The 18198-nt window shown below is 47.8% G+C and overlaps 1 protein-coding gene across 1 annotated transcript in view; it reads right to left on the bottom strand.

Moving 5' to 3' along the window:
• LOC121847027 (skin secretory protein xP2-like) overlaps nucleotides 1-17914 on the bottom strand; it is a gene marked incomplete at its 5' end in the record, with an annotated part of 40727 nt that extends 22813 nt beyond the window's left edge. The window contains one exon of the mRNA XM_042326318.1: nucleotides 17246-17914. Coding sequence (XP_042182252.1) covers nucleotides 17246-17914 — 669 coding nt within the window. The remainder of the gene's footprint in view (nucleotides 1-17245) is intronic.
• Between the last annotated feature and the right edge of the window lie 284 nt (nucleotides 17915-18198).

The raw sequence follows: 18198 nt of genomic DNA, 5'->3' as shown, positions 1-18198 counted from the left end.
GTGGTAAAGGTTATGTTCATTTTAAAGGTGTAGACTCAGTGGTAAAGGTTATGTTCATTTTAAAGGTGTAGACTCAGTGTTAAAGGTTATGTTCATTTTAAAGGTGTAGACTCAGTGGTAAAGGTTATGTTCATTTTAAAGGTGTAGACTCAGTGGTAAAGGTTATGTTCATTTTAAAGGTGTAGACTCAGTGGTAAAGGTTATGTTCATTTTAAAGGTGTAGACTCAGTGGTAAAGGTTATGTTCATTTTAAAGGTGTAGACTCAGTGGTAAAGGTTATGTTCATTTTAAAGGTGTAGACTCAGTGGTAAAGGTTATGTTCATTTTAAAGGTGTAGACTCAGTGTTAAAGGTTATGTTCATTTTAAAGGTGTAGACTCAGTGGTAAAGGTTATGTTCATTTTAAAGGTGTAGACTCAGTGGTTAAAGGTTATGTTCATTTTAAAGGTGTAGACTCAGTGGTAAAGGTTATGTTCATTTTAAAGGTGTAGACTCAGTGGTAAAGGTTATGTTCATTTTAAAGGTGTAGACTCAGTGGTAAAGGTTATGTTCATTTTAAAGGTGTAGACTCAGTGGTAAAGGTTATGTTCATTTTAAAGATGTAGACTCAGTGGTAAAGGTTATGTTCATTTTAAAGGTGTAGACTCAGTGGTTAAAGGTTATGTTCATTTTAAAGGTGTAGACTCAGTGGTTAAAGGTTATGTTCATTTTAAAGGTGTAGGCTCAGTGTTAAAGGTTATGTTCATTTTAAAGGTGTAGACTCAGTGGTTAAAGGTTATGTTCATTTTAAAGGTGTAGACTCAGTGGTAAAGGTTATGTTCATTTTAAAGGTGTAGACTCAGTGGTAAAGGTTATGTTCATTTTAAAGGTGTAGACTCAGTGGTAAAGGTTATGTTCATTTTAAAGGTGTAGACTCAGTGGTAAAGGTTGTGGTCATTTTAAAGGTGTAGACTCAGTGGTAAAGGTTGTGTTCATTTTAAAGATGTAGACTTTAGGAAATTTGGAGGAGAAGGAAGCAAAGCTGTGCTTGAGTCACCAGATACACAATCTTTCTCCTGGAAGTTGCTCACTCACATTTCTCCAAATAGAAAAGCAAGTCCAATTGAATTTGTGCTTCTCCATCTCCTCCAGCCAGGGGAACACACAGAGCTGTGTTTTGTTAGGCTGGGGGCATTTTGTCCATTTGTTGGTGGAGCTCTTCTCTTCATTGTCCTCTCATTTCATCAATAGCTTCCCTATCTGTCCATCTCACCCCAGAAAACAACACTGAGTGAGGGTATGTGTGGTTCACTCATGCACACACACAAACACACACAAACAGTTACACCATAGAGAGCATCTCAACTGGCTGCATCACTGCTTGGAATGGCTACTGTACCACCCTAGATTGCATGGTGCTTGGGTGAATGGAGTCTCCAGTCACCCAAGCCATAGACAGTTCTCTCTGCTTCCCCAAATGGCAAGCAGTATCGGTGCGTCAAGTCTGACTCCAACAGACTCCTGAACAGCTTCTGTCCCTAATCCATAAGACTGCTAAGTAGCAAACAGACTGGCTCCATGGACTTTCTGCATTCTGCCTTTTTTTTGGCACTGACTTTATGCACACTCATAGGATTCGACACACCAACACACACACACACACACACACACACACACACACACACGCACACGCACACGCACACGCACACGCACACACTCACATACAATCATAATTTACACTGCTGCTTCTCTGTTTATCATATATTCTGATGCCTAGTCACCTTTACCTCTACAGATGTAGAATCTTAATTTGAGCCAGCTTGCTACAGTAGGAAAATTATCAATTAACAACAGGAAATGTGAATTATTATGTGGATTATAATTAATGGAATTTTGTTTGTTGGGATTGATACAGTTTTTGTCAAGTCTGACATTTTAAAGTGGAAATTACAAACTTTTGGCGCCTTTTTAATTCAAACTTGAATACACTATAAGTTTGCATTTATTGCTGTGCAGTAATATTCTCAACAAAAAAGAGCGATCAAATTAAGATCCTACATTTGTACCTCTCCAGGATCCCTGCACATTGTAAATAGGGTATTGGAACTGACACTGTGTATATCTTCTTACTTTCTGGTATTCCTCTTATTTCACTATGATTGAAAACATGGAGAGCATTGGCCCAAACATAACACCTTGTACTCAGGACAAAAAGTGAATTGCTTTGGGAAGAGGGAGGATGGGAGAGTGGGAGGATGAGAGAGTGGGAGGAGGGGAGAGTGGGAGGATGGGAGAGTGGGAGGATGGGAGAAAAGGAGGAGCATTTCTTTAAGCTATCTATGCTACTTTACATCCTGAGCCCATTGGAGATCGGTGTCTTTCCTTCCAATGAATGAATACAGAATAGCATAGAAATGCTCAATTAACAATGTTAGTTCCATGAACCATTCTGCTAGGTTGTGTATGACACACTTCTATTCCCTAACCTAGATATTCTATTCCCTAACCAAGATATTCTATTGCCTAACCTAGATATTCTATTGCCTAACCTAGATATTCTATTGCCTAACCTAGATATTCTATTCTCTAACCTAGATATTCTATTCCCTAACCTAGATATTCTATTGCCTAACCTAGATATTCTATACCTTAACCTAGATATTCTATTCTCAAACCTAGGTATTGTATTGCCTGACCTAGATATTCTATACCCTAACCTAGATATTCTATACCCTGACCTAAATATTCTATACCCTAACCTAGATATTATATACCCTAACCTAGGTATTTTATTCTCTAAACTAGATATTCTATACCCTAACCTAGATATTCTATACCCTCACCTAGATATGCTATACCCTAACCTAGGTATTTTATTCCCTAACCTAGATATTCTATACCCTAACCTATATATTTTATTTACTAAACTAGATATGTTTTTCCCTAACCTAGATATTCTACTCCCTAACCTAGATATTCCATTCCCTAACCTTGATATTTTGTTTCCTAACCTTAGATATTTTGTTCCCTAACCTAGATATTTTGTTCCCTAACCTAGATATTTTTTTTCCTAACCTAAATATTTTTTTCCCTAACCTAGATATTTTGTTCCCTAACCTAGATATTGTGTTCCCTAACCTAGATATTTTGTTCCCTAACCTAGATATTTTGTTCCCTAACCTAGATATTGTGTTCCCTAACCTAGATATTTTGTTCCCTAACCTAGATATTTTGTTCCCTAACCTAGATCTTGTAAACTTTGTCAGAAAGTTTGTTCCCGAAAACATTCCAGGAACAGTCAAGAAATGTTACGAGCTCCAGAGGAAATGTCTTTGAACGTTTAAGTAGGAAAAGAAGAGAATTGTCTCCACTAATGTTGTCGGAACGTTTTTGGACAATCATGCATGACTAGGATAAAAACCTTGTAACAATGTTTAGAAAACATCCCGGTAACACTTTCTATAAAGTTACTCTGTTATGCTCACTGTCAGTGTTACAATGCATTATGAAAGGTGTTATAAGGAATTATAATGAGGGGAGGGAGGGCGGGGGTCAGACGCCTGCTAAGCAAGCCCGTGGCACTGTGCCTGAGTGGACATACTCCGGGGCAAGCCTGTGGCACTGTGTTTGAATGGACATACACAGGGGGATGAAGTGGACCGGAAACACACACGGGTACTCCATGAAGACAGAGAGAATTGTCTCCTCTTCCTACTAAACTCTCTTTAACATGTCACCTTCCACCATCCCCTCTCCTACCGCTCTCATCTCCTTTCCTACCCCTCTCATCCCATCTCATCCCTCCCCTCTCCTACCGCTCTCATCTCCTTTCCTACCCCTCTCATCCCATCCCAGTCTCATCCCCTCCCCTCCATCCCCACCCCTAGCCCTCCACTACCGCTCTCATCCCCTCTCCTACCCCTCTCATCATATCTCATCCCATCCCCTCCCCTACCCCTCTCATCCCCACCCCTAGCCCTCTCATCCCCTCTCCTACCGCTCTCATCTCCTCATTCCTACCCCTCTCATCCCATCTCATCCCCTCTCCTACCGCTCTCATCTCCTTTCCTACCCCTCTCATCCCATCTCATCCCCTCCACTACCACTCTCATCTCCTTTCCTACCCCTCTCATCCCATCTCATCCCCTCCACTACCGCTCTCATCCCCTCTCCTACAGCTCTCATCTCCTCTCCTACCACTCTCATCTGCACCCCTACCCCTCTCATCCCCATCTCATCCCCACCCCTAGCCCTCTCATCCCCTCTCCTACCACTCAGATCCCCACCCCTACCCCTCTCATCCCCATCTCATCCCCTCCACTACCGCTCTCATCCCCTCTCCTACCCCACGCATCCCCTCTCATCCCCATCTAATCCCCTCCACTACCTCTCTCATCCCCTCTCCTACCCCTCTCATCCCCACTCCTACCCCTCTCATGCCCATCTCATCCCCTCCACCACTGCTCTCATCCCCTCTCCTACCCCACTCATCCCCTCTCCAACCCCTCCCATCCCCTCTCGCCCCTCCCTCCCTCCCTCCCTCCCTCCCTCCCTCCCTCCCTCCCTCCCTCCCTCCCTCCCTCCCTCCCTCCCTCCCTCCCTCCCTCCCTCCCTCCCTCCCTCCCCCCTCCCTCCCTCTCTTCTCCCCACCTCCTCCCTCTCTCCCTCCCTCTCCTCCCCACCTCCTCCCTCCCTCTCTCCCTCCTCCTCCCCCCTCTCCCCATCTCCTCCCCCTCCCTCTCTCTCCCCACCTCCACCCTCTCTCCCCATCTCCTCCCCCTCTCTCCTCTCTCCCTCTCTCCCCTCCTCCCTCTCTCCCCTCCTCCTACCCCTCTCCGCTCCTCCTCCCTCTCTCCCCACCTCCCCCTCCCCTCCCCTCCTCCTCCCTCCCTCTCTCCCCACCTCCTCCCTCCCTCTCTCCCCACCTCCTCCCTCCCTCTCTCCCCTCCTCCTCCCTCCCTCTCTCCCCTCCTCCTCCCTCCCTCTCTCCCCTCCTCCCCCTCTCTCCCCACCTCCTCCCTCCCTCTCTCCCCACCTCCTCCCTCCCTCTCTTCCCTCCTCCCTCCCTCTCTCCCCACCTCCACCTCCCTCTCTCCCCTCCTCCTCCCTCCCTCTCTCCCCTCCTCCTCCCTCTCTCCCCACCTCCTCCTCCCTCTCTCCCCATCTCCTCCCCCTCTCTCCTCTCTCCCTCTCTCCCCTCCTCCCTCTCTCCCCTCCTCCTCCCTCTCTCCCCACCTCCCCCTCCCCCTCATCCCCTCTCCTACCGCTGTCATCCCCTCTCATCACCCCTACTACCCCTCTCATCCCCTCTCCTACCCCTCTCATCACCTCTCCTACCCCTCTCATCCCCTCTTCTACCCCTCTCATCACCTCTCCTACCCCTTTCATCCCCTTTCATCACCCCTCCTACCCCTCCTACCCCTGTCATCCCCTCTCCTACCCCTCTTTTCCCCTCTCATCCCCTCTCCTAACCATTTCATCACCTCTCCTACCCCTCTCATCCCCTCTCCTACTCCAGTCATCCCCTCTCATCCCCTTCCCCTGTCATAACGTCATCCGCTCTCCTACCCCTCTCATGTTCTTTCATCCCCTCTCCTACCCCTTCCACCCCCTCTCATCCTCTCTCCTACCCCTCTTTTCCCCTCTCCTACCCCTGTCATCCAACTGCAGTATAAAGGAGCCATCCTTCTCCTCCCTCTCTTATCCTGTGTAGAGGGATGTGGGATGAGTGGAGGAGCTGGAGGAGAAAAGCAGCAGTCTCCTCCCTTCTTCCTCCTTCCCTTCCTCTCTCCTCCTTCTGAGTTATCTGGATGTGGTAGTGGAGCGATGTGTAATGACCCTGCTCTCTCTCTCTCTCTCTCTCTCTCTCTCTCTCTCTCTCTCTCCTATCCGTCTCTCCCTGAGTGTTGGGACGGAGCAGGACGGGTCATGTTAGTATGATCCCATTAGTCTGCACTTAGTCTCAGAACAAACAGCCAGTGGTCTCCTATCCTAACGACTGGATACGCTCATACACCCTAATGACTCAATCTGTGTGTGTGTTTGTGTTCTGTGTGTGTCCTCAGATTCTAGTGCCTCTCCTCTGCTCTCCTCAATATCTAATCAACAAGATCTACCAGTTTACCCAGTTTGACTTCAGATTCTGATGTTTGTAAAAAAAAATCCAAACCTAAGTTAGTTGGTTGGTTAAAGCCGGTGTCTGATGAGTGTAACTAAAGTTCCATGCATAACACTTGAATGTTCATCAACATTTATAATGAGTATTTCTGTGAATTCATGTGGCTCTCTGCACAATCACAGCATGTTTTAGAACTACTGAACGTAACACGCCAATGTAAAATGAGATTTTTTTGATATAAATATGCACTTTATCAAACAAAACATGAAGTCCTATGAGTGTCATCTGATAAAGATCATCAAAGGTTAGTGATTCATTTTATCTCTGTTTGTGCTTTTTGTGACTCCTCTCTTTGGCTGGAAAAATGGCTGGGTTTTTCTGTGATTTTTCTGTGATTTTGGAGGTGACCTACCATAATAGTTTGTGGAGATTTCGCTGTAAAACATTTTTTAAATCAGACACTGTGGCTGGATTAATGAGAATTTTATCTTTAAAACGGTGCCTAATACTTCCGCTAGCGGAACCCCAGTCCTAGACAGGTTAAAACACTTCAAACTTCTCTTACGAATAAAACGTGGGTTTGTCTTAGGAACCTTAGTAATTCTAACAGCAACAACAGCACTGGTCACTGAAATCATTACAAAAAACACCACCCGCAGAATATTTACAGTGGGGCAAAAAAGTATTTAGTCAGCCACCAATTGTGCAAGTTCTCCCACTTAAAAAGATGAGAGAGGTCTGTAAATGTTCATCATAGGTACACTTCAACTATGACAGACAAAATTTGAAAAAAAAATCCAGAAAATCACATTGTAGGATTTTTAATGAATTTATTTGCAAATTATGGTGGAAAATAAGTATTTGGTCAATACCAAAAGTTTATCTCAATACTTTGTTATATATCCTTTGTTGGCAATGACAGAGGTCAAACGTTTTCTGTAAGTCTTCACAAGGATTTCACACACTGTTGCTGGTATTTTGACCCATTCCTCCATGCAGATCTCCTCTAGAGCAGTGACGTTTTGGGGCTGTTGCTGGGCAACACGGACTTTCAACTGCCTCCAAAGATTTTCTATGGGGTTGAGATCTGGAGACTGGCTAGGCCACTCCAGGACCTTGAAATGCTTCTTACGAAGCCACTCCTCCGTTGCCCGGGCGGTGTGTTTGGGATCATTGTCATGCTGAAAGACCCAGCCATGTTTCAGTGTTTTCTTCCTGTATTGAACACAGATCATCCCATCTTCAATTTTATTGATTATTTACGTAAAAAATTACTTGAAGTTGTATTACAAAAGTAGTTTGAAATGTTTTGGCAAAGTTTACAGGTAACTTTTGAGATATTTTGTAGTCGTGTTGAGCAAGTTGGAACCAGTGTTTTTCTGGATCAAACGCGCCAAATAAATGGACATTTTCTATCTATATGGACGGAATTAATCGAACAAAAGGACCATTTGTGATGTTTTATGGGACATATTGGAGTGCCAACGGAAGAAGCTCGTCAAAGGTAAGGCATGAATTAAATTTTTATTTCTGCGTTTTGTGTCACGCCTGCAGGGTTGAAATATGCTTTTTTTCTCTTTGTTACTATGGTGCTATCATCAGCTAGCGTCCCACATATCCCAGAGAGGTTAATTAACACTATAAATCCTAGGAATTTGTGGTTTTGAGACTTCCGGCGCTGACAGAGATGGCCGCCTCACTTCGCGTTCTTAGGAAACTATGCAGTACTTAATTTTTTTCTGTATTATTTCTTACATTGGTACCCCAGGAAATCTTAAGTTTTATTACATACAGCCTGGAGGATCTATTGGATATAAGAGCAACGTCAACGCACCAACATTACGAACAGGAATACAACTTTCCCAAAGCGGATTCTCTGTTTGGTCCACCACCCAGGACAATGGATCGGATCCCAGCCATCAACCCAAAACAACGGCGCCGCAGAAGGGGCAGACAGAGTGGTCTTCTGGTCAGGCTCCATAATGGGCACATCGCGCACTGCTCCCGAGTATACTTCTCGCCAATGTCCAGTCTCATGACAACAAGGTAGACGAAATCTGAGCAAGGATTGCCTTCCAGAGAGACATCAGAGATTGTAACATTCTTTATTTCACGGAAACATAGCTCATTCGGGATACAGAAACATGGCTCACTCGGTACAGCCACCTGGTTTCTTCAATCATCGCGCCAACAGAAACAAACACCTCTCTGGTAAGAAGAAGGGCGGGGGTGTATGCCTTACGATTAATGAGACATGGTATGATCATAACAATATATAGGAACTCAAGTCCTTTTGTTCACCTGACCTAGAATTCCCTACAAATCAAATGCTGACCGCATCATCTACCAAGAGAATTCTCTTCGATAATAATCATAGCCGTTTATCCCCCCCCCCAAAGCAGACACATCGACGGCCCTGAAAGAACTTCATTGGACTCTATGTAAACTGGAAACCATATATCCTGAGGCTGCATTTATTGTTGCTGAGGATTTTAACAAGGCTAATCTGAAAACAAGGCTCCCTAAATTTTGACGGAACTACTGTTCCATCGATGTGGATAGGGGGGTGCTCTCTCTGCTGTTTCCTGAAGTCCACAATCATCTCCTTTGTTTTGTTGACGTTGAGTGTGAGGTTATTTTCCTGACACCACACTCCGAGGGCCCTCACCTCCTCCCTGTAGACCGTCTCGTAGTTGTTGGTAATCAAGCCTACCACTGTAGTGTCGTCTGCAAACTTGATGATTGAGTTGGAGGCCACGCAGTCGTGGGGGAACAGGGAGTACAGGAGAGGGCTCAGAACGCACCCTTGTGGGGCCCCAGTGTTGAGGATCAGCGGGATGGAGATGTTGTTACCTACCCTCGCCACCTGGGGGCGGCCCGTCAGGAAGTCCAGTACCCAGTTGCACAGGGTGGGGTCGAGACCCAGGGTCTTGAGCTTGATGACAAGTTTGGAGGGTACTATGGTGTTAAATGCTGAGCTGTAGTCGATTAACATTATTGTCACATAGGTATTCCTCTTGTCCAGATGGGTTAGGGTAGTGTGCAGTGTGGTTGCGATTGCGTCGTCTGTGGACCTATTGGGGCGGTAAGCAAATTGGAGTGGGTCTAGGGTGTCAGGTAGGGTGGAGGTGATATGGCCCTTGACTAGTCTCTCAAAGCACTTCGTGATGACGGAAGTGAGTGCTGCGGGGCGGTAGTCATTTAGCTCAGTTACCTTAGCTTTCTTGAAACCAGGAACAATGGTGGCCCTCTTGAAGCATGTGGGAACAGCAGACTGGGATAAGGATTGATTGAATATGTCCGTAGACACACCAGCCTGCTGTTGTTGTGAAATTGTTAGATTACTTGTTAGTTATTACTGCATGGTCGGAACTAGAAGCACAAGCATTTCGCTACACTCGCATTAACATCTGCTAAACATGTGTATGTGACAAATAGAATTTGATTTGATTTTATTAAAAATATACTATCCCAAACCATCCACCACCCCCGTCCACAACACCTTGTAAAAACAGACACTTACTTGATGTCTCTCTTTCAGTTTTTCTCTTTCTCTTTCTCTCTCTCTCTCTCTCTCTCTCTCTCTCTCTCTCTCTCTTTCTCTCCTTCTTTCTCCTTAGCCCCTACTTCAGATCTCATCTCTCTCCTCAGCCTCAGCCCTGTTCTAACTAATGTCCTGACAGGGGACAGAGGAGTGCGTCCTATCCATATGCGTCCCTCAGGTAATGCAGGTCCCATCTCTCCCAATATACAGTATAAGCCTCTTTAAATAGTCCTCTCATTTCCTCTCCTCCGCTGTACTCAGTTTCCTCTCTTGGTTTCTTCTTCTTCTTCTATCTTGAGAGCCTGGGAGGCACTGTGTTCTGTGCATCATGTTAACCCTCTCTATTTGTATCTCTCTCCCCTCTCTCTCCACCCCTCTCCATTTCTCTACATTTTTGGGCCTTGCCAAATTTGGGATACAGAAAGGGTCCTCATAGAGCTGTTTCTACGTGAACCATAACAACCAGTTCAATATAGCGTTGTACAGGATGTTCTGTAAAGACACATCCTTCACCGGTTTATTGAAATGACACCATGCTGAGGGATCACTTAGCTCCCAAAGACTTGGAGGTCAAATTCTCTCCTCTCCTCCTACATGTTCATTATGCTGCAATAACCAGTAATAATTAGATATTAATTGACTGTCATATAAAGTTAAATGAAATAACAGCACACACATGACCTCTCTTGGCACTGAGGTGAACTACAATGCTGCACTCAGTCACTCTCTCTCTCTCTCACTGATGTCTAAACAGGACAAACAAAGTCCATTGCAATGATTCTTTATAGTACAATAACCTTGGCTTGCAAGAAATGAGGGGAGAGGGGGGAAGGGAGAGAGAGAGATTGAAAGAACTGGAGAGAGAGGAAGAAATGAGGGGAGAGAGGGGAAGGGAGAGAGTGTAATGAAGGGTAAGGGTAGCCAGAAATAAATCAGCAAATGAGAGAGATGGATCAACCCCCAGTGACCTTTCCCTTCCTTGTCTAATCATCCCAGTGATTATGGTCACTTTCTTCACTGTTTACTATTCAAAATGAGTCTAACACACACGTACATGCACAGCCTTCAGTTGAATTCTGCATTGGTTTAGCCAGATGTTGTAACCCCACCACACCACATCACAGCTGGCAAACACAAACACAACTAGCATCACAACTGGTATCAGCTGCATTAAATTGACCATACTTATTTTTCTTTGCTTTGGCTGCTCTGTTATCTCCATCCAATTGTGGTTGTTGTTGAAATTGTTTTACAAGCTAACAACATCAAGCCCCCATATGCCTCTGTGTGGGTTTGCAGCTGGCAGGCAGGCAGGCAGGCAGGCAGGCAGGCAGGCAGGCAGGCAGGCAGGCAGACAGGCAGTCTACAGCACCATGCTTCCTAGTAGAGAGAACTAATGTAGAGCTGGACCAGGAAACAACATGGTGAGGTTTCTAGTCTACAGCACCATGCTTCCTAGTAGAGAGAACTAATGTAGAGCTGGACCAGGAAACAACACGGTGATGGAAGTTGTATGTGGGGAGGAGTTGGGGTGTGGGGTGGAGAGCTTGTGTGTGTGTGTGTGCAAGAGAGAGAGCACATGTTTTCATATATACTGAACAAAAATATAGGCAACATGCAACAATTTCAAAGATTTTGCTGATGTACAATTTATATAAGGAAATCAGTCAAATTAAATAAATTCATTGGGCCCTAATCTATGAATTTCACATGACTGGGCAGGGGTGGGTGGGTGGGCCTGGGAGGGCATAGGCCCACCAACTTGGGAGCCAGGACCACCCATTGGGGAGGTAGGCCCAGCCAATCAGAATGAGTTTTTCCCCACAAAAGGGCTTTATTACAGACAGAATTTCTCCCTAGCTGTCTGGGTGGCTGGTCTCAGATGATCCCACAGGTGAAGAAGCCAGATGTGGAAGGGCTGGCATGGTTACTCGTGGTCTGCAGTTATGAGGCCGGTTGGACGTACTGCCAAATTCCTTAAAATGATGTTGGACGCGGCTTATGGTAGAGATATTAACATTCAATTATCTGGCTACAGCTCTGGTGGACAATCCTGCAGTCAACATGCCAATTGCATGCTCTCTCAAAATCTGAGACATCTGTGGCAAAACTGTGTTGCGTGACAAAACTGCACATTATAAAGTGGCCTTTTATTTTCCCTAGCACAAGGTGCACCTGTGTAATGATCATGTTATTTAATCAGCTTCTTGATATGCCACACCTGTCAGGTGTAAGGATTATCTTGGATTATTTTAACAATTGTGTGTACAAAATTTGAGAGAAGAGCGTTTTGTGCTAATGCAAAATGATGTGATCTTTTATTTCAACTCATGAAACATGAGAGAACACTTTACATGTTGTGTTTATATTTCTGTTCAGTATAGTTCCACATTACAGTACGTGTTTCATTAACACAATTCAAAGCAGTTTAGGGGTTCTCCAAGGCCATTTGTGTTCCAGATTCCAGGTTACCCATTGAAACATGGAATTAAAATGGGATACTGCCAGATGTCTGAGCCGACCGGAACCATTCCGGCTCTGGAGACCCCCGCAGAACCAAAGAAACCAATTACTTTTCCCACTGGGAATTCTAAATTCCGACACAAGCTGGTTATTTTATAAGAGGAACAGCTTCAGCTTTAAATAGAACTCCAGCCATCGCTAAACTACTGCAATTATTCCCTGGTTGATTATCCAGCTCTGAGAGGATGTGTTGTAGATAAAACCATTCATTCAGCAGTGGTATACCTGCCTTTCTCTACATTGTGCCGTGGCGGAGAGCAGAGACGGAAGGAACAGAGATAGAAAGAGACTGTGCTGTGCAGGTTGCTCTGTGCTATCCCTAGACATAGATAGCCCGGGGTCAAGGCTATTTGCGCTCAGATAATTTCAAAGTGGTGCAAATTGAAGCACTTCTTTGTAAGGTGACAGCTCTTTGTCCCCTAGACCCTTTCTCAACACTCCTTATTCTCCTGGGAATGTCTCTCTCAAGACAGAGGTAACAGCAAACGAAAATAACTAAGTTAAGTTGTGACACTTCATGCAGCCAACATGGCAACAAAATGGTCTTCCCTATAAGGATATAGGATGTGTTTGAATAGACATAGTGAACATGTATGAACTACTGATTGGTGGTGGAGGAGCTGGAGATATCGAACATTGATGTAATATGTTTTTTTATTTCACCTTTATTTAACCAGGTAGGCTAGTTGAGAACAAGATCTCATTTACAACTGCGACCTGGCCAATAAAAGCAAAGCACTGCATGTAATATGTTACAGTCTGTTGTTTATGTCATGACAGCATCTATGTACGCTTGTGTTGTCCAGTGTGGCTTGTGGCGGTCAGAGTGACTTGTGTCGGTCACAGTGGCTTGTGTCGGTCAGAGTGGCTTGTGTCGGTCAGAGTGGCCCAAATGGCGGCCTCTTTCCTATATAGTGCACTGCCTATAGGGTGCCATTTTGGGAAGCACACTTGTTTTTTGGGGGGGAAGAGAAGTGAGCGGTAGGAGTGTAGAGGATGGATCAGGCCTAATCGCCTGCCGAGGAAGAAGAGTTGAAGGAAGAGGAAGAGGAGGAGACAAATTTTGATGGAGTGTTTTTTTGAGGAAGGTTCTTACACCTAGCCCACACGCGTCTAAGGACTTTCTCTGTTTCTCTTCTCTCTCTCCCTCCATCCCACTCTTTTTTCTTCTCTCTCTCTATTCCACACATTGTTGTGAACAAGCCCCCATAGTGTTCAGGCTCCCTATCTGTGTGTAGCAGTGATTGGATCGTACAGCTAGCCTTTGTGTTTGTGTGTGTGTGTGTGTGTGTGTGTGTGTGTGTGTGTGTGTGTGTGTGTGTGTGTGTGTGTGTGTGTGTGTGTGTGTGTGTGTGTGTGTGCATTGTAGCAGTGATGGGTTTTTACAGTTAGCCTGAGGACATAAACATGTATTCACAGCTAGATCACCACTCACTCACAACCAACTCTAACACCTGTCACACACACACACACGCACACACGCACAGAGCACACAGGATACAGGATACAGGAATACAGGGATATTACTGTATTATTTCTGCAATCCACTGAGAATACAGATGTTGTAGAATTAGCTGGAAGTAGGGATGGATGCATTTTGTGCAGCTGATGTACAAAAAGCAGGCATACACTTCTAATGTGATTATTAGAATTATTATAATGATCTTATAGCTTGAATATTGCCCCTTTTTTAATTAACCATGTTATCTGAGAATGAAAATGATAACGTGATTATTATTCATTTCTACTAAACTGTCTACATACTTAACGCAGTATTGACAGTGAATAAGAGAGAAGCAACAAGAGAGAGAGAGAGAGGTTTTAGCTGAGCTCTGCGGCCAAGGGATAGATCCATCATTGTGTGTAAGCCTGTTTGGCTCTGTCTGGGGGTATCATCGGATGGGGCCACAGTGTCTCCTGACCCCTCCTGTCTCAGCCTCAAGTATTTATGTGCAGTAGTTTATGTGTCGGGGGGCTAGGGTCAGTTTGTTATATCTGGAGTACTTCTCCTGTCTTATCCGGTGTCCTTTGTGAATTTAAGTATGCTCTCTTTAATTCTCTCTTTCTCTCTCTCGGAGGACCTGAGCCCTAGGACCATGCCTCAGGACTACCTGGCATGATGACTCCTTGCTGTCCCCAGTCCACCTGGCCGTGCTGCTGCTCCAGTTTAAACTGTTCTGTCATGTTCTGACCTTAGTTCCTTTGTTATGTCTTTGTTTTAGTATGGTCAGGGCATGAGTTGGGGTGGGTAGTCGATGTTATTTTTTTCTATGTTGTGTTTATGTGTTTAGCCCGGTATGGTTCTCAATCAGAGGAAGGTGTATTTCGTTGTCTCTGATTGAGAATCATACTTAGGTAGCCTTTTCCCACCTGTGTTTTGTGGGTGATTATTTTCTGTTTTAGTGTTTTACGCATCTTACAGGACTGTTTAGGTTTTCGTTTATTTTCACGTTGTTATTTTGTATTTTCAGTGTCAGTAAAATAAATCATCATGAATACATACCACGCTCCGCATTGGTCCGACATTTCTTACTCCTCGTTAGTGGAGGACGAAGAATTCCGTTACATGTTCTGCCTGCGGCTATGGAATCCTCACCTGTTCACCGGACATGCAACCTGTCCCAGACCTGCTGTTTTCAATTCTCTAGAGACAGCAGGAGCGGTAGAGATACTCTTAATGATTGGCTATGAAAAGCCAACTGACATTTACTCCTGAGGTGCTGACTTGCTGCACCCTCGACAACTACTGTGATTATTATTATTTGACCTTGCTGGTCACTTATGAACATTTGAACATCTTAGCCATGTTCTGTTATAATCTCCACCCGGCACAGCCAGAAGAGGACTGGCCATCCCTCATAGCCTGGTTCCTCTCTAGGTTTCTTCCTAGGTTTTGGACTTTCTAGGGAGTTTTTCCTAGCCACCGTGCTTTTCATAAACTTAACAATGTCAGGCTTTCTATCTTTTCACCTCCCTCCCTCCCTCCCTCTCTGTCTCCCTCTCTGTCTCCCTCTCTGTCTCTCTCTCTGTCTCCCTCTCTGTCTCCCTCTCTGTCTCTCTCTCTGTCTTTCTCTCCACTTCTCTCTCTCTCCACCTCTCTCTCTCTCTCTCCACCTCTCTCTCTCTCTCTGTCTCTCTCTCTGTCTCTCTCTCTGTCTTTCTCTCCACTTCTCTCTCTCTCCACCTCTCTCTCTCCACCTCTCTCTCTCTCTCTCTCTCTGTCTCTCTCTCTGTCTCTCTCACTGTCTTTCTCTCCACTTCTCTCTCTCTCCACCTCTCTCTCTCTCTCTCTCTCCACCTCTCTCTCTCTCTCTCCACCTCTCTCTCTCTCTGTCTCTCTCTCTCCACCTCTCTCTCTCTCTCTGTCTTTCTCTCCACTTCTCTCTCTCTCCACTTCTCTCTCTCTCCACCTCTCTCTCTCTCTCTCTCTCGTTCTTCTGTTTTAGAGGATTCCGTTATCTATTATGTATGAAGGATTAGTCTCCCTCTGTTTTGGTCTCTCCTGTGATGTGTGTTTTAAAACTACCAAGTATCACTCTGTGAACCTGATTTAGCCCACTGCATTAAAATGTTAACCTTGGAGCAGGAACAGAACATGCTGGTAAGGATGGAGGTGGACAAAGGTGGGCTTATACACTGCTTCTGTGCTGGCTAGAGCTGGGTCTGGGGCTAGAGCTGGGTCTGGAGCTAGAGCTGGGGCTGGAGCTGGAGCTGGGGCTAGAGCTGGGTCTGGGTCTGGGGCTGGAGCTGGGGCTGGAGCTAGAGCTGGGTCTGGGGCTAGAGCTGGGTCTGGGGCTAGAGCTGGGTCTGGAGCTGGGTCTGGGGCTGGAGCTGGGGCTGGAGCTAGAGCTGGGGCTGGAGCTAGAGCTGGGGCTGGAGCTAGAGCTGGGTCTGGGGCTAGAGCTGGGTCTGGAGCTGGGTCTGGGGCTGGAGCTGGGGCTGGAGCTGGGTCTGGGGCTGGAGCTGGGTCTGGAGCTGGGTCTGGGGCTGGAGCTGGGGCTGGAGCTAGAGCTGGGGCTGGAGCTGGAGCTGGAGCTGGGTCTGGGTCTGGAGCTGGGTCTGGAGCTGGGTCTGGGGCTGGAGCTGGGGCTGGAGCTAGAGCTGGGGCTGGAGCTAGAGCTGGGTCTGGGGCTAGAGCTGGGTCTGGAGCTGGGTCTGGGGCTGGAGCTGGGGCTGGAGCTAGAGCTGGGGCTGGAGCTGGAGCTGGAGCTAGAGTTGGGTCTGGGTCTGGGGCTGGAGCTGGGGCTGGAGCTAGAGCTGGGTCTGGGGCTAGAGCTGGGTCTGGAGCTGGGTCTGGGGCTAGAGCTGGGTCTGGGGCTGGGTCTGGAGCTAGAGCTGGGTCTGGGGCTAGAGCTGGGTCTGGAGCTGGGTCTGGGGCTAGAGCTGGGTTTGGGGCTGGGTCTGGAGCTAGAGCTGGGTCTGGGGCTAGAGCTGGGTCTGGAGCTAGAGCTGGGTCTGGGGCTGGGTCTGGAGCTAGAGCTGGGTCTGGGGCTAGAGCTGGGTCTGGAGCTGGGTCTGGAGCTAGAGCTGGGTCTGGGGCTGGAGCTGGGGCTGGAGCTAGAGCTGGGGCTGGAGCTGGAGCTGGGTCTGGGGGGCTAGAGCTGGGTCTGGAGCTGGAGCTGGGTCTGGGGCTAGAGCTGGGTCTGGGGCTAGAGCTGGAGCTGGAGCTGGAGCTGGGTCTGGGGCTAGAGCTGGGTCTGGGGCTGGAGCTGGGTCTGGGGCTAGAGCTGGGTCTGGGGCTGGAGCTGGGGCTGGAGCTAGAGCTGGGGCTGGAGCTGGAGCTGGAGCTAGAGCTGGGTCTGGGTCTGGGGCTGGAGCTGGGGCTGGAGCTAGAGCTGGGTCTGGGGCTAGAGCTGGGTCTGGAGCTGGGTCTGGGGCTAGAGCTGGGGCTGGAGCTGGGGCTGGGGCTAGAGCTGGGGCTGGGGCTAGAGCTGGGTCTGGGGCTAGAGCTGGGGCTGGGTCTGGGGCTGGAGCTGGAGCTGGAGCTAGAGCTGGGTCTGGGGCTAGAGCTGGGGCTGGGTCTGGGGCTAGAGCTGGGGCTGGAGCTGGAGCTAGAGCTGGGTCTGGAGCTGGAGCTGGGGCTGGAGCTGGAGCTAGAGCTGGGGCTGGAGCTAGAGCTGGGGCTGGAGCTGGAGTTAGAGCTGGGGCTGGAGCTGGAGCTGGGGCTGGAGCTGGAGCTAGAGCTGGGGCTGGAGCTGGAGCTAGAGCTAGAGCTGGGTCTGGAGCTGGAGCTGGAGCTGGAGCTAGAGCTGGGTCTGGGGCTAGAGCTGGGGCTGGAGCTGGAGCTGGAGCTGGAGCTAGAGCTGGAGATGGGGCTAGAGCTGGGGCTGGAGCTGGAGCTGGAGCTAGAGCTGGAGATGGGGCTAGAGCTGGGGCTGGAGATGGAGCTGGAGCTGGAGCTAGAGCTGGAGATGGGGATGGAACTGGAGCTGGGGCAGGAGCTTGGGCTGGGTCTGGGGCTAGAGCTGGGGATGGAGCTGGAGCTGGAGCTGGAGCTGGAGCTAGAGCTGGAGATGGGGATGGAACTGGAGCTGGGGCAGGAGCTTGGGCTGGGTCTGGGGCTAGAGCTGGGGATGGAGCTGGTGCTGGGGATAGAACTGGAGCTGGAGCTGGGGATAGAACTGGAGCTGGGGCAGGAGCTTGGGCTGGGGCTGGGGCTAGAGCTGGGGATGGAGCTGGTGCTGGGGATAGAACTGGAGCTGGAGCTGGGGATAGAACTGGAGCTGGGGCAGGAGCTTGGGCTGGGGCTGGGGATGGGGGGCTAGAGCTGGGGATGGAGCTGGTGCTGGGGATAGAACTGGAGCTGGAGCTGGAGCTGGGGCTGAAACTGGAGCTGGGGAAGGAGCTTGGGATGGGGCTGGGGCTAGAGGTTGGGATGGAGCTGGTGCTGGGAATGAAGCTGGAGACGGGGATGGAGCTGGGGCTGGGAGATGGGGCTGGGGATGGGGCTGGGGATGGAGCTGTGGATGGAGCTGGGGCTGGGAGATGGGGATGAAGCTGGAGATTGGGATGGAGCTGGAGCTGGGGCTGGGGAT

This window comes from Oncorhynchus tshawytscha, linkage group LG08 (genome assembly GCF_018296145.1).
Source record: "Oncorhynchus tshawytscha isolate Ot180627B linkage group LG08, Otsh_v2.0, whole genome shotgun sequence".
In the NCBI taxonomy this organism is placed as follows: Eukaryota; Metazoa; Chordata; class Actinopteri; order Salmoniformes; family Salmonidae; genus Oncorhynchus; species Oncorhynchus tshawytscha.
The sequence above is the reverse complement of the archived record's forward strand: the minus strand, read 5'-3'. Positions and strand labels throughout refer to the sequence as shown.